The 16,493-nt window shown below is 41.5% G+C and overlaps 1 protein-coding gene across 3 annotated transcripts in view; it reads right to left on the minus strand.

The window, feature by feature from the left end:
* Positions 1 to 950: 950 nt before the first annotated feature.
* Positions 951 to 16,493, minus strand: part of PARVB (parvin beta) — a 38,552-nt gene continuing 23,009 nt past the window's right edge. For all 3 annotated transcript variants that reach the window (XM_075210265.1, XM_075210267.1, XM_075210266.1), the window contains exons 5-13: positions 15,065 to 15,205; positions 14,590 to 14,705; positions 13,645 to 13,703; positions 8,774 to 8,793; positions 8,252 to 8,313; positions 8,094 to 8,162; positions 6,121 to 6,222; positions 4,616 to 4,688; positions 951 to 2,544 (exon numbers count right to left, since the gene is read on the minus strand). In XM_075210265.1, the coding sequence (XP_075066366.1) occupies positions 2,468 to 2,544; positions 4,616 to 4,688; positions 6,121 to 6,222; positions 8,094 to 8,162; positions 8,252 to 8,313; positions 8,774 to 8,793; positions 13,645 to 13,703; positions 14,590 to 14,705; positions 15,065 to 15,205 (719 nt within the window). In that variant the 3' untranslated portion in view covers positions 951 to 2,467. The remainder of the gene's footprint in view (positions 2,545 to 4,615; positions 4,689 to 6,120; positions 6,223 to 8,093; positions 8,163 to 8,251; positions 8,314 to 8,773; positions 8,794 to 13,644; positions 13,704 to 14,589; positions 14,706 to 15,064; positions 15,206 to 16,493) is intronic.

A 16,493-nucleotide genomic window follows, 5' to 3' on the forward strand; every position in this document is an offset into this window, starting at 1 on the left:
GATTGCGATCAGTACGCCACGTGTCATGACGCAATCACACGATAAATAACGTACGCACACACTTACACATTCACTTGTACATAGTTCATTTTATAACAGTTCCAACCCACAGTCATTTATGAACAGATGTTATTTAGTTTATAGTTAAATATTATAATATTATATGCACTTTAGTGAGATCTAAGGTTCAGGCTACAGGAAACATATCATGTTTGGTGTCATTCTAATCCCCTATTTATCCTTAGTGATTCGGTTCCATCAGCTATGAGATCGCATCTCGTGTAAGCTAATTATGGAATACAGGGAATTAGTGATCAGAATGGTATTGTGTGTATAATGTAAATAGACCAGTTTGAACTAGCTGTCGGCGGGAAGATTAGTATGCATCTGGCCCCCACCCTTGGAGGGTGTCGTAGTTCATAGGTCAGTTCAAACACTATACTGGACTGTCCTGACACTATACTGGACTGTCCTGGAGCCTGAACCTATGGAAACATGCCAAGTCATCTGTATTGTATTTACTGTAACACCAAATATATATATATATATATATATATATATATATATATATATATATATATATATATATATATATATATATATATATATATATATATATATATATTGCTCTCAGCTATCAGCCACTTTGACCTCAGACTTCAGGACTGAATGACTGTATACAGGATCCAGGGCACGGCGTATGTATCGGCTGTACTAATTTAATCGCGTTGTGCTTTGGAACCACACAAATCGCATAGACAATGATTATTGGTAAACGATAAAATAACTTTAATATCGTCTTGTTGAGCTGGGGAAAGCAGAGAACATTGTGTAATGGTTTTCACAGTTATGTACTTTACACAAGTTGTACCAGACCAGCGCGGAAATGGATCTCCGCATTCAGAAATCTATAAATATCAAATTAAGGACGAAACGACGGACAACGCATATTCCTGAACATCTCATTTTAATGAATTTATCAACAACAACAAAAATCCAGTGAAGTTATGAGAAATAAATACACCAATGTTTAATACAAAAGTTAAGAACAGTGATATAAATAGCAGTTGAAATAAAGGTTAATGCACAAAACAAAATAGAAGTATTTCTATATATTCACCCCAACATCTGTTTTCACCAGGAACGTCAATTAGTAATACAATATAATACCCTTTAGCTTTTGTTCTACAGTCAGCGCCGATTCTTTGGTATAATCTGGCGAAAAACTGTTTAAGGCACAAAATGCAACTTTAGTTTCGCCAAGGGAAAAAAACATCCCCCACACACATATATATTGCGATAGATCAAAAAGAAATTCAAGTTTCAAAAATAATTACTTATAAAGTGTTTAAGTCCTTGAACTACATTCTCCAAGCTTAGACTACCCTAGGGCATGGTAATTATAATGGTAGAACCTAAGTGTAATATGATCATTTAGCATTTTACCATAGTAATCCCAGGCGATCGCTGAAGGTTACTTGGTTTCCAGTAGAGTTTGGAGTGTTTTAGACCACACTAGGATCTTACATTTGGATACAGCTGCCCAGTTGTGACATCACAACGTGTCCCCGAGAGGTGTTCAGTCCCATGTCAGCTTACACGACTTAGTTACCAGATGATAGTAAAGATGTTAAATAAACATTTTAGGCTGCCGATTACACAATGGAATTAGGCAGTCAGCACAAAAATTCAATAAAGTGGAACAAAACCTGAAAAAAATTATAGTATTTTGCCTTGCCACTCAACGCAGGCTGCCATATTTATGTGACAAATCGCACCACATAAATGCATTAACCTCCTAACAATCATTATAGCCGCTGGCAGCCAGCAAATTATGAAATTGTAGCCCCGATGTGTATATATGGCAACCGGAGTGAAATTTGTGTAAGATTTTGACATTTACAACGTCACAAAATATTTTTACAGATTTCTAAAAGTATTAACCCTTTCAGCGTCCGTGGCAATTTATTTCATTCGATTGCCTTTAAAACCCATTAGGCCTTACTCAAGTCTTTTTTTTATGAACCAAATGGAGTTCAAACAAGAGTACAGTTCTGCCATAAAACACAATCCACTCAAGTGTGTGTAATATTTTACTTGCATAGGAAATCCAACAATTCAGATATCGATTACAAGATATAACAGCGGGTAAGGGAATCTGTGACAATCTAAGCGTGGATAGTGTAATATACCAACTGCTGGATAGATCTGTAAAACCCTATTCTAACACTTTAGATGAGGTACAGGCGACGTACTGATCGCCATTCACTGTGGAACTACAAGTTCCAGTATGCCCCGCCAGGTTTATTACTTCGAGGAACTTCTCTATGTACAAAAAAAACGCTTTTCAAATTCAAGTCGGGGGAACTTCCTGGGAAATCTCAGTAGCGAAACCCAACGTGTGTAACAGACTTTATACATAACACAGTTTAAGGCACAAAAGAACAAATGAAAACTGGTCTATGCCTCATTCAACGTTCTTGTACTTCGTAAACAGGTTGTACAGCACTCTCAGCGTCGACTTCAAATCCAGATTAACAATATCTGCAAATTAAAAAAGAAAAAAAAAATGGATTATTATTTTTGCCAATATTTATTATTATTATTATTATCACCATTTATTTATATAGCTCCACTAATTCCGCAGCGCTGTACAAAGAACTCACTCACATCAGTCCCTGCCCCATTGGGACTTACAGTCTAAATTCCCTAATACACACACAGACAGACAGACAAACAAGGGTCAATTTGTTAGCAGTCATTAACCTACCGGTATATTTTTGGAGTTTAGGAGGAAACCGGAGCACCCGGAGGAAACCCACGCAAACACGGGGAGAACATACAAACTCCACACAGATAAGGCCATGGTCGGGAATTGAACTCATGACCCCTAGTGCTGTAAGGCAGAAGTGCTAACCACTAAGCCACCGTGCTGCCCTAATATATTGGCGTTCATACAAATATGTACGACTCAACTTTGTATGAGATAGGAGATCAATCAATATTTTAAAAGACATTTCCTTCTTAGAATCCTCTACGTTCTTGTTCTCTTTTTTACCTTTTTATAGCTGCTGGTTACTGTAAAATACAGAACACATAACGTGAGTCAGTGAAAGACATGGAGACTAGACTGAGGAATCCTGGGAATTACCCATAAATCCTTTAGAAGCTCATAATAATCCATAATTCCTTATTTGTTTTGTATTGACTTTCCCATTCATTGTTGTCAAGAGGCGAGGTTTAAAAGTTTATGGCCTCAGTCAAAGCATATTTAAAGAGCTGCAGCCATGACGGCGGATTGAACCACTTAGAGGGCAGCCTGGCTGTAAATTTAGCGTCCGTACATCGCAAGGGGAGAAAGCAAATAGAGCCGTTGAGCTTTGTTGTGCAGCGCACAGTCTATTATCACATTGATTTATAATTCTTATCACCTCCAGCCATTGTGCAAAGCCGTAAAAATAACCAACAATTTAAAGAGTAATTTTATTCCTAGGCATGCAGTCACTTCAGGGGCAGAATACGGACGGAAGCCAAGAAACAGAGAATTACTAATTAAACAACTTAGCTTACAGTAATGAACTTTGTATAGCTTGTGGTGCTGGATACCTTATAAATACAGAGCCTGGTTCATTAAGGAACGTAAATCCCGATACGAGCCATATTTTGTGCAAGATTTCTCTGAGTTTGCCCAGAAACGCACTCTATACCAGTGAGCGAAAATTGCATTCAATTAATCTTCGACACTTTCAATTTCAACGGCAGAACGGGGGAGGGAAGAGGTGTATGCACGTAGCCAATGTACGGTAAGGGCGTGACAAGCTCGAGCGCACGCACATCCGTCTGGTCAAAGCTCAGGGCAGCTCTCAGCCGTACCACTAGCACCAGCTACAGATCGGGTGTAAGTGCCGAGTGATTGGGATGATGGTCTGGTATGCATGCTACAACATGTGTTTACATTTTTACAGTTACGCCTGATTACAGAGTAGGCATTAATAACATCCCGATAAATGTATTTCGTGTAAAAAAAATAATAATTAAAAAGTGTATTTAATAATTCCGTTTTTTTCTGTGCGTTCTGATGGGATTTTATATAAACATATTAATTGGGTGCATCGGTGTTGTTTCTGTCTGCATACAGCAATTACCGTATAGGGAGAGCGTAATTACACCCGTATTCAACTAGAAACGTTTCTAGATATCCTCTCCTTGTTGAACACCGGCAGACCTGCTTGCATTTTCTGTCAGTTTTTTAAAAAATAAAACGCTAATTGCGTTCCTTAATGAGTCAGGCCCACAATGTTTAGGCAGCCATTTTGTTAGCTGAACCAGTACTTATGAGAAGTCAGTTTTTATCCATCCACCAGGAAGCAGTGACATCGCTCACACAAACGCCTCCTCGACGTCTCGAGTTCCTAGCGCATAGATCAGCAGCATTCTTGTGAATACGAGAAAATACAAAATGGCTGCAATATAAAATGGCTGCCTCAGCTATGTGAAGGCAACATGTCAGCTTTACACGTTCTAGTGGAAAAATTACACAACTTATTTCTCTACAGACTATGGATTACAGCAATAAAAGATCAAGCAAAAAAATAAAATGAAAGACACCACAGACCTTCTGGCCGGGCCTTAGGTTTCTTCAGTCCGCCATCTTGCATCAGCTCAAACGCAAATGAGATATTGTGAACCTGTGGTGAGAGACGGACATGAATGTTATAGGTGGGGATACTAAAGTTTAATAATGATTTATCACAACTGGTTCTGGTTTAAAACACTTTAATGTGATAATACAGACAAAAGAAATATATTTGGGTACACACGGACAGCCAGCAGCCTTAGACAAACGCAATAAGCATTGGAAAAACTCACAACAGCCAATATTAAAAGGATGAAAGGGACAATCCAAAATATTAAATTCTTATAACAGTAAACTAGACAAAAAAGGACAATGCAGGAAACACAACTTGTGGCCAATGGCATTTTCTTGCAAACTTATATTAAATTGCCTTTATTTCTGCAGAACTCTTCTAGGGCACGTACACTGATCTTATTAGATGTCCTCACATTAAATGTCACATTACACAAATTAAATGTCATGCGGTTAAGGGAGTTTGATTCAGATAAAGGTAATAAATACATTATTTGGATGTAGAACTTTTATCCGTGTTCTAGAAGTGCTTCGTAGCGCGTGAAAAAAGAAACTTCTACCAAGTCAGGGAAATAAGCCTCTTGGCACAGAGAAGATTGGTTTAAAATAAAGCTAACTGATGTTTCTGGGAACAAAAAAGTAAGAATGTCACCCAAAATGTATGATTTAGTTCAGCAAGTTATACCAGAATACAAAATTCTACTTAATATACCTGGATTCTGGAAGGTCGTTATCATCATTAAATTTATATAGCGCCACTAATTCCGCAGCGATGTACAGAGGAAATTTGCCACTTATATCAGTCCCTGCCCCATTGGAGCTTACAGTCTAAATTCCCCAACACACACACACACAGACTAGTGTAAAAATTTTTGTCAGCAGCCAATTACCCTACCAGAATGTTTTTGGAGTGTGGGAGGAAACCCACACAAACACAGGAAGAATATACAAACTCCATACAGATAAAGCCATGGTTGGGAATCAAACTCATGACCCCCAGCTCTGTGAGGCAGAATGCTAACCACTGAGCCACCGTGCTGCCCAAGGTTCCCAAACTAGTCCAACAGTCTAGCGACAAACTTCTCTCTCCTACCACCAGTTACCTATTTCAAACACTGTCAACGCCCCTCGCCACACAAGAGTTCCATTCACTGTTGAGTGTCTGAAAGAAGCCCATCTTCGTAGGAGAGATGAAAGTATCGCAAGAGAGTTACACCCCATGAGGTCTGACATTCCTCCCAGAACGGACTGATCTCCTAAGTAGAACTCTGTGGTCTACCAACTAAGATTGCGGGTATAGAAGGACTTATCCTTTAAATTTGCCATTTAATGGCTGCCAACCTTTCTGTTATTGTTTTGAGGGACAAATATTTAAAAGCTGGGACTGTTGGCGACTATTCTGTTTCTGCACCGTATCCCGTTCAGACGCCCACAGAAACGGGACAGGACTTGTCATACAGGACTCCGATTACCTTCTGGTCAAAGCTTTCTGGGGTCAAGTAGAAGTTATAGAGAGGGATGAAATAGTTCTCCAGAAGTCCCATAAGAAGGACTAGGTAAACTCCATCTGCAAACTAAAGACAAAAAGTAAAGTAAGAACCTTCTCAATGCAAATAGTGCAGTTACACCACTTTAATATAAAACAAAACAAATATCCATATGTGAAGAGAGTTGAGTGCTGGGCAGTAATAAGAGTTAAGCCCGCCTGGGATCCCCTCTTTTCGGGAAGTATACCCATGTTTTTCAAATACTGCTTTGAGAAAATTATTGGGGTAAATCTGACACCCCGTTCAGATTGCCTAATGTCTCAGAATATAGAGACTGAGCAGTATACTTTTTAGCTCTTTTGTTTCCCAAGATCCCCAGTTATGTATTAAACCCTACGCATTTATGATGCATAGGTTTTAACCATTCTTTTATACATTGTGTTGTGTTGTAAATTAGCATCACTCCTCAGCTAAGACAAGGGAGAAGGGATCACCTGGCCAACTACATTGTTTGTCACGCAAGGGGAGCAAGGGTGAAAATGCAGTTCTTTCTTACATTACATGTAGTGGTACATTTGTTATAGTCTATTGTTATATATTGTTTGAATCCCAATTTTAGTTATTGCTCCCATGACTAGAGCTATAATCTCTGTGTTGCAAATAAGATATTGTTGTTTGTTTCTTTGTAGAGTCAGGGAAGAAATGAACCACACATGCTCATACAGGCCTTGTCCTTGGTTGGCTGAGTGTAGTCCACCCCCTCCCTCTGATTGGTTACCCTGCTCAAACATCCATTGGGATTGGTGCAGTGTTACGGCATGTATTTATGGCAGAGGTGGCGACTGGTTTCAGATGTATATAAGGATTGGCGAGGTGTTCTAGCTCTTGCTGGACAGACTAGAGGGCTACTGAAGGACTGAAAGGATTGGCCAGTCATTGTTCTTCATCAGGGACTCTTGAGCATCTTGTGGATCGGTGTGTTCGCCAAAAGCTAAGTGACGGAAAGCAGGACACTGCCTTGCCATCAACGACAGTGGAGGGGCCACGGCAGCATTGATGTACGCCCAGATCAGGTACCCAATGGTGGCCAGTATAGTACAATACATGTATGCCTTATATGTTGCTGTTACATTCACTGTAATAAGACTGCGATATCACTTTCCTATAAGGCTGGATGGTTACTATTGCAGGACGTTCTATGGGCGTTGGCTCAACGATTGTTTTTTTTGGAGTTTTCTCCATCAGCGATGTCCATAACCGGAGTGGCTGTTTGGGGAGTGCGCTAGATGGATGGGCTGAGTAGATGGAGCAGCCGTGCCACAACTAGTATGAGCAAAGTGATGAGCTCATTGCTCTAGTTTGTCAGCAGTGTCTCCTCTGGAAACTGCAGATTCCTAAATGCGTAGGGACTGTGGGGAGGCGGTTAAGGCAAGAGAGCACCTTAGGACAGGTAAAATGAGCCTAGTAGGAGCCGCCAATAAGAGTTCATCTCAGCAACCAACTACCCACATCAGCAGGCAGGGAACTTAGCCATGACTTTACATCATCAGGCAGAGTGGTTTATTTTCATTACTCTCCAATAAGACACAAGGCTGCTCCCTGCATACAATCCATAGAGCGGTGTCCAGAGAACCAAAAATAAAACAACTATCGGATTATATAAATACGTAACTGAAAAGCACATAAGGAAGTTTGGGGGGAAATGCTAAATGTTTCGCAAAACTTGCAAGAGGCATGTGGAAGCCAACAAGTGAATGTAATCTGAAGAAGGATGCTACCTTTAATGTGAAAAAAAGTGATTTTATTTCTCTTTAAAAGAACATGGTCCAAAATTTGTATAAAGGACATTATAAAAATGTACTAATCTATTGAATTTCATCTCAAGCTGAGCAGACACCGGGTACAAACACCACATTACAAAGCACAGATATTGTCGCTAAGACCTCAGTAACACTCACTTGAGTCTCCAGCTCCGTTACCTCCAGGTTCAGCTTGTTTAGATGTTTATTAACAAATGTGATCAGCGACTGGAATTGAAGCAAATACATAACAAGTGAATCTACCATCTTTCCTTAAGGGACACACAGCAGTCGTGTTAGAGCGCAGAGCACGTTACCTTCTTAACAACGCTCAGCTTATCGGGAGCGTGGTCGAAGAGAGTGTCAAACGCGTCGCGCTCTGGAAACAAGGAGAGGAAAGAAGGTTACACTACGCATTTCCGTATAGGCTGCGTTGGAATTATGACCTTGTTGTGGAAGATGTGAGCAGACATTCTTGTTTAGAGAACAAGTTTAAAGGGAAGGAGGGGGAGGGGGCTAGACACTGCGCAAATATTAGACCCAATCAATGTTAACATCCAATCAAACAACCATAGGGCTGTACATAGTCCTCTCTATACCCCTCCTCACATCATGACACTGATATAATCACACAAGTGGACAGATTACTGCCTAGCACAAAGGTAAGCACACTCCTCTCCTGAAATATTCTGTGCTGCTGTGAACACACTGATGATTTGTTTTATCCCCGCCTATTTAACTGGTTAAATACGGACAAGCAGGAGATAGGGAAAAAAATTATAACAAAAAATTGCTCTGACCCTAGTTAAATGCACGTTAAAAAATGGATTCTTACTTACCAAATTTTCCCATCATCATCCTAAAGAGAGAGAGGGGGGGAAAAAAGAAAAAAAAAAAAAAGTCAGTGTCCCATCTGGCAGAAGAGCTTGCAATCTATACATGGAAGAGATGCAGACAGTGTACAAAGACAGGATATGGCAGCGTCATTATGCATTAATGTATGTCACACATAAAGGCTCATTAGGATCCAGACCGTCAATAAAATGTTACTGTAATATTATATATCAGGTAGGACCAGAACTAGGACAATTTGCCAATACTGTACATTTATTATGTGTTTACGCAATATTATACTTCATCTAGTAAGAATGTATTTACTGCTATTATTAATAGGAATTTGCGGCGCTTAGGTCAGAGCGGCCGCAGTATAAAGAGTCACGCAGCATAGGGAACGTTCCGGAGGGATTTGTGAAAGGAATTTCCGGGGACAGCACTGAGGGCGAGAGGGGTGTGGAATGTTCCTAAGGGAGACATAAAAGATTAGCTTCCTTATGTAGAAAACTTAAATGTCAAATAAGATTTAGGGATATATTTACTAAACTGTGGGTTTGAAAAAGGGGAGATGTTGCCTATAGCAACCAATCAGATTCTAGCTGTCATTTATTTATTGTATTCAGCTAGAATCTGATTGGTTGCTATAGGCAACATCTCCCCTTTTTCAAACCCGCAGTTTAGTAAATCTACCCCTTAGAGTGACATATTCAGTCTCAAATGGGAATCGTCTAAACTGCAGGAGGGATCCCAAAAAGGACTGAATTAAGTTTAGTCATATTGTATTACCCTCAGGCACATCGTATTACCCTCAGGCATATTATATCACTCTCAGGCATACAGAACCACAATGAAAACTTCTTATAGACAGTTCAACTTAAAAATAAGCACATAAATATGTTTGCGTCTTTCTAGATACAACTAAAATTTCTTGAAAGAAAATATTCCCCGGAAAGGAAAGATAAGCCTCTTATTATAATATTTTTGAGGTTCCCATGTACTAACATTCTCTAACAACTCATTTATATACCATGGAAGCCCCATCTGTTCCAGATATTTTAATGCAATATCTACCCATCTTCTCCCACTCTGGTAACTAGTCACCAACACTGGAAGCCAATGAGGGTATGCAAAGAATTCAGAAAGCATTCTAGTAGTTTAATCAGAACAACGGCCCCTGGGAGGAGGAAGAAAGCGGTAATCAGGCCCCTTAAATCACAACTAGCCGCCATTTTGTGGACTGTCACTTTTTTTGTTTGGTCAGGTGAGCAACTTTCATCTGCCAATAATCATGTCCCCGCTCCGCACTATACTCAATGCGGCTGCGAGACTCATCTTCCTCTCACGCCGCTCCTCCTCTGCCTCCCCTCTCTGCCTTGCCCTACACTGGCTCCCCTTCCCCTACAGAATCCTTTTCAAACTCCTGACCACCACTTACAAGGCTCTCTCCCACTCCACTGCCCCTTATATCTCTAACCTCCTCTCCATTCACACTCCTGCCGGCTCCCTGCGCTCGGCCAACGACCGCCGCCTCTCCTCCACTCTGATCACCTCTTCCCACTCTAGAATCCAAGACTTCTCCCGCGCTGCCCCCCCTTCTCTGGAACGACCTCCCTCGTTCCATCCGTCTCTCACCCAACCTGTGCTCCTTCAAACGGGCACTTAAAACTCACCTGTTCCTCAAGGCCTACCAACTATCCACTTAACCTCTCATCTCTTCTGTCTCTCCCTTGGCCCCTTTTTCTCTCCCCGTTGCTTCACTGGCTCCCTTCTGTGCCTGACTTTGTTTACCCTCCCTTAGGATGTAAGCTCGTATGAGCAGGGCCCCTCTCCCCTCCTGTCTCCTCACCTGTTCTTCCGCTCCGTCTCTACTGTATTTGCCTGCCTGGAGTTTCTGAAGTACTGGTACTTTGTGTTTATTGTTCTGTACTGTTTTACCCTGTATAGTCTACTGTTTGTACTGTGTGCGGCGCTGCGGATACCTTGTGGCGCCTTACAAATAAACAATAATAATAATAATAATAACGGTAAAATCATGATTGTTGGCAGGATTGAAGATTATATTAGATTATATAATGTACTTTAGTAGAACGGAAAGAGAGAACAGAAAGTCGACCTGACACCTACATACCATGGAGGCGTCCATCTTGTGAGCTGAACCAGTGAACTGCTGCCCTGTGTTGTCTCGTGCGCCAAGTGAATTTATTCTAATGTATATTAAGTCCACAAAATGGCGGATTCACTAGGAATTAGTGACTTCCAGTGATACGCAGGGCCGCTGAGATCCAACTTAGGCCTCTCAAGGCTGCATGTACAAGAGGAGGTGATCGCACAGACCCCCCCTGCCCATAAAGCTTTGTGCACAACTTCGGCAAAAGCCAGAGATGCGCACAGAGACTTGGAGGGGTGTGGCTGCACGGACCAATAGGAAGCCATCGGTCTCAGCGCTCACTTTGCCCCGCCCACAATATCAGATAGGGCCGGGAATGGGCAAATGGGGCCAGAGCCCCACCCCCTGGTGATACGACCAACTCTCAAATACCCTCGAATATCAAAAGCACCGATGGAACGAGAGGGTGTAGATAGGGAAAGAGCAGATGTAGAATAATTAGCGACGGCACAAAGAGAAGACTGTGGCCTTTGAGTGACCACGTAACGCCATGCTGACTGGGCGAAGTGGGGGCTCAGATCTGCAATGTTACAGTCCTGAGCAGACACAGTAATCCATACCAGAGAAACAAGCAGATATGGATGTCATACACTAGCTGACACCACAAGATCGCAGACTCATTATTACCGAGCACCGGTCGGCTGGAGATTCGTTAAAAACCAATTATATTTTAGTCATGTCTCAGCGCTTCTGGTATCTTCTGTCAGGACATAATTTTAAGGCCGTCAGTCACGGCAAAGCCTGGATTATTCGTTCTATGTAGAAACGGTGCAGGAGAGGAAGGGAGTGAAAGGGAGACTACGCTGTAAGCGCCAAGCTTTAAACCACACATAGCAATAGTCACCAATATTGTATTGCAACTTCCACAGAATCATCTGCTCAGCACTAAACACAGAAGTAATCAAGCAGATTCTATTCCCTGTGGGTTTGCAATGACCATTTTTCCTTGTTTTGCTCCTTCAGGCTGCTATTAATGATTTAGAACTCTGCAGGGTCTGAACTACCACGGCAACCACAGTCACATGGCACACCTCTCTGAGCTCAACCTGCTCTGTGCACTATGACACCCTCCTTCTCCCCCCACATGAAATGCTGAGAGCTGCGAGTCTGTGTCAGTGTGACACTCAGTCATACTTGTTTGCCCTCCAGAGAGATTTTGAAAAGGAGATAATGATTTGTAGAAGCACAGCTAAGAAACACAATCATCAGATGCATGTTTAAAGGGTGTTTAACTTGCTTCTTAAAGGCAAAAAGGCTATGTTGGATTGCTGCTTTAAGCCATTAAATGTTATTTAGTAGCGGAAAATGTTGGAAAAAAGGGGATAAAGTTTTGACTGCATTCATCAAACCAACTGTCCCCATAAAATTAATTTCTGCCGGAAAATATCACACATGCAAACTTTAAGTAACAATAACTACATCAGGAGAGAATTGAGGGTCACAAGATTATTATTAAAATATTTGAAGAGATTCCGTGGGCAGCAATTCTTAAATATATTGTAGAAAACAATTTGGTAGCACAGTGTCAGCACTGTTTCATAAGGACTGGTTATGCCTAACAAATAGGATTCATTTTTATGTGGATGGAAGGTTCAAGAAAGATCTTGGTTGTGGCAATTGATGCGATATATCAAGATGCGTTAGATAATGTTCCACATATTAGGAACATAAGGTAAGTGAGAATATATTCTTGTCGACACTACGGAATTTTTGCAATCGCCTTTCAAATTTAATCCACCCAGAGATAAACTTGGTAGAGGCCATCTTTCTTTTTAAAAAATGACTGGCTTGCTAAATCTATGGCTCATTTGCATAAGAGGCTAATGGCATTAGGGAGGAGCTTTGCAAAAAAAATAACTATGTATATATAAATAGCTAAAAAAAAACAAAAAAAAAAAAACCATATCTGGGCCGTCTGATTACCATAAAACGTAACTGGTGGTTTAGTCTCCAATTTAATAAAATAATAAATGGGGACCATTACACTTTATAATGGTTCTATATACCGAGCAAACAACGATCACTTGGTGCAGAAAACAATTTCACATCGTTCTTTAAAATTCATGTTTCAGAGCCGAGGCGTTTTCTGGGAGAAGCATTTTCACATTACTCCAATGTGTCATTATGGCAGAGATACGGCACTTATGAACGCTGCATTGTCATAGCTGTCGTGTAACACAGAGATTGTGATGCATTTGAGGCCAACATTTACAATTAATTTCTATTGTCTTTTATAGGATAGAAGTGACCAGCAGACCAGACGAGAGATTAAGAGACCATAGATCAGTGATGGCTAACCTGTGACACTCCAGGTGTTGTGAAACTACAAGTCCCAGCATGCTCTGCCAGCTATCAGCTAGTTATCTACTGGCAAAGCATGCTGGGGCTTGTAGTTTCACAACACCTGGAGTGTCACAGGTTAGCCATCACTGCCATAGATTACTCGTGAGAAGGCGGGTTATCCCTTCACATGGAACGAGTGACATCACTGAGGTACTGAGCGCTGTGTGAGGAACAATACAGAGGGAACGCTTTGTGTCTCAGTCATGTGACTAGTTCCTAGTGAATGAATTGGCTGCATACTCAGCAGTATAAATTCATCCAACAAAATGGCCGCTTCGACGGAGTAAGCGAAGGGTAACATTATAGGAAGTTACAGGTTCTCTCCCCTGGCCTCCGTTGTGCCACTTAATATGATTCACAACTTACTCTGTGGTGGTCGTCAGCTCCTCAGTCACATGAGCCGTCTGCAGGAGACCTTCCCGTTTCTGAAACGCAGAAAAATCAGCAGCGTTTGTTACCACGATAAGATGCTTATTCCAAAGACAGAACTTACAGAGAAAAGTTACGCTACAAAGTGGATGGAACAAAAGGAAAGAAAAATAAAAAAAAAATATGGTATCATTATCTCAATTCCTTAATCAAATACATTTACTACAGTGAGTGGACTGAACTTTTTTACAGTGTAATTTAATAAAACAAAAAAACAAAACACTGGTGTTAATACTCAATATCATAGTCACACTGCAGCCATATAGAATAAGGGGCATCAGAGCACAACCAATGTCATTTCCAACTGAAAAGCAAAATTAAAAAGCAACGTAACTGCAGGAATTATTGTAAATCTGATCAAACGAAGGATTTCCATTTTGGGGGAAAAACAAAAGTAGGTATATTTGTAATAAGGTTTATCCTTCACCTCTGCTGCCATCTTGTGGCCATTTTACACATTTTTGTAGAAAAATGAAAGATCCACCGCAGTCAGTTAACGTAATGACAGATTAAAATAAATTCAACACATAACAGATGATGGTCTCACTCCTCATCCACAGGTTTATTATGAAGCTGGTGAAGGGAAGAGAAAGTAAAACCTTTCATCTACATAATAAAAGGCAGCGATTTTACGGGCTTACTTAATATTCAAGAGAATGTAGCCAATCAACTTATTAGGAACCGGGGCCTCGCGCACAGAGGCCGGCCCTCGCACACACTGGTCAGGCAGTGGCTCAGTGATGTCATTGGTTACTAGCATAGTAGAGGAACAGCCAATAAATTGGTGCCTACACTGTGTGTAAGTGACAGGTCTTTAATTACACTTTAAGCCGTGTTTATCTAAACAATTGATGCCCAGTGACACCCGTCCAGCTGACCTACCTTCACGACCACCACTTGTACACATACATGCTCAGGAAGTCGAATAGGAGCCCGGAAATGCATGGCTAATGCCACCAGAAGGTGCAAAATGGCAACCAAGTTCTTCCCATGGATGGCTGCAAGCAAACGAGGGAGAAATGATTATGCTTCAAAGCAGTAATAATAACTAGTTTTGCATTACGTTATCATTAATCAGATAGGTATGGTTGATCGTGGCCAAAACAACATTTTTTTTCTTTCCAATTGATATAAAAGGCAGCGGTAAAGCATGAAAATTCTACATAGACAAAACTGCAATGGCGCCACCTTGATATTCAGGACTATGAAAAAATAATCACACAGCGTCCAATGCGATAATTTACAAAGACAGCATTATCCACAACACAGGAATGATTCAGCAACACACACTCATTGTAGAAAGCAACGGATTGTTATAGAATTCAACTAAAGCAAAGTTTTATTTCCCAGGACTTACCGTCAATGTTCCACCGTATGGCCCACCCCTGTGGTCTCAGGAACTCCTGGATATCATCCAGGATGGTCTGCAGCTTCTGTTTCTGTCCGATCTCCGACTGCGTCACCTCCGCCACGTTCAGCTTGCGGTTCCCCAGCTCCTCTGCAATTAACAGATAAAACCAACAATATGATCAGTTGCTCTAAAGGAAGGCGATGCCAGGGTCACTCACTTGTATGTGTAAGCACTACCTACCTACACCCCCCTCCCAACCCCCACCAAATTAACATGTCAAATCCACCCAAAGCTTCCTTTAGAGTGGCGTTTAATAAGTTATAATAGAATACATAGCTCTACTACCCTGGAGATCAGGGTTTCCCCAATCTACTGGATATGGCCGAGGGCTCCAATGGTCCAGCAATACTTTCCTCTCAGCTACTAAGACAAGCTACTTCCAAGCACACAGTGATGTTGTCAACCGCCCCCCCCCCCCCCATGGACTGCACATGTGCATGAATGTACATCAACTCAGTCGCTGCTGGTAGTGCGAACAGTACGAGGGAGGAGCATTTCTGAAAGGCTTTCTCTCATTCGTCTACCATACCTATAAAAGTCCACTAGGGGGCAATGCTTCACTGAAAAATGGTAGCTTATTAGTGGGTCGTCAGTGAGCGATTTGCAAAAAGATCATTAGTAATTGTAACATAACAACCACCACCCACACACATACAACGCCTGTCGAACACCCTCGTTATTTTGTTCTTATTATACATAGGCTTTATTAATGTACCCCAAAGGGTGAAACAGGTAATTAAGTGATTGTATTGTAGTATGTCAATTGAGGCATTTAATAAATACATTTCACCTTATAAAGGTCACACGTGAATATTTATGACGTCCACACATCTGGAGACATTTATGAAAATCAGTGCACAGAGAAAAAGATGGTGTAATGTCATAGCAACCAATCAGACATGTGCTTTCATTTACAATGCTTATTTGACTATGGTCAGAGCACCCCCAGTACTGTAGTGGGCGGGGATAGAACAGCCGGCAGCCAATGATAATGGCTGCCGGCTGTTGGGAATGGTCACAGCAGTAGGAGATGAGCTGATCATGTTGGAGGAGGCGGTGACCTGTAAACTCCTGTGATTGTGAAAACAGGGCTGCATGTGACAGGGGCAGTGACGTGATGTGAGGAGGGGAATGGAGGCAGCAGGAAGCCACAGACTGAGAGTTATATAGTGGAAGGAGCAGGGTCCCCCCAGCAGTACAGAGTATATCAGGAGATGAGTGATGTGTCAGTGAGGACAGGGCTGCATGTGACAGGGGCAGTGACGTGATGTGAGAAGGGGAATGGAGGCAGCAGGAAGCCACAGACTGAGAGTTATATAGTGGAAGGAGCAGGGTCCCCCAGCAGCACAGAGTATATCAGGAGATCAGTGATGTG

The sequence above is a fragment of the Mixophyes fleayi genome, chromosome 4, assembly GCF_038048845.1.
Source record: "Mixophyes fleayi isolate aMixFle1 chromosome 4, aMixFle1.hap1, whole genome shotgun sequence".
Lineage (NCBI taxonomy): Eukaryota > Metazoa > Chordata > Amphibia > Anura > Limnodynastidae > Mixophyes > Mixophyes fleayi.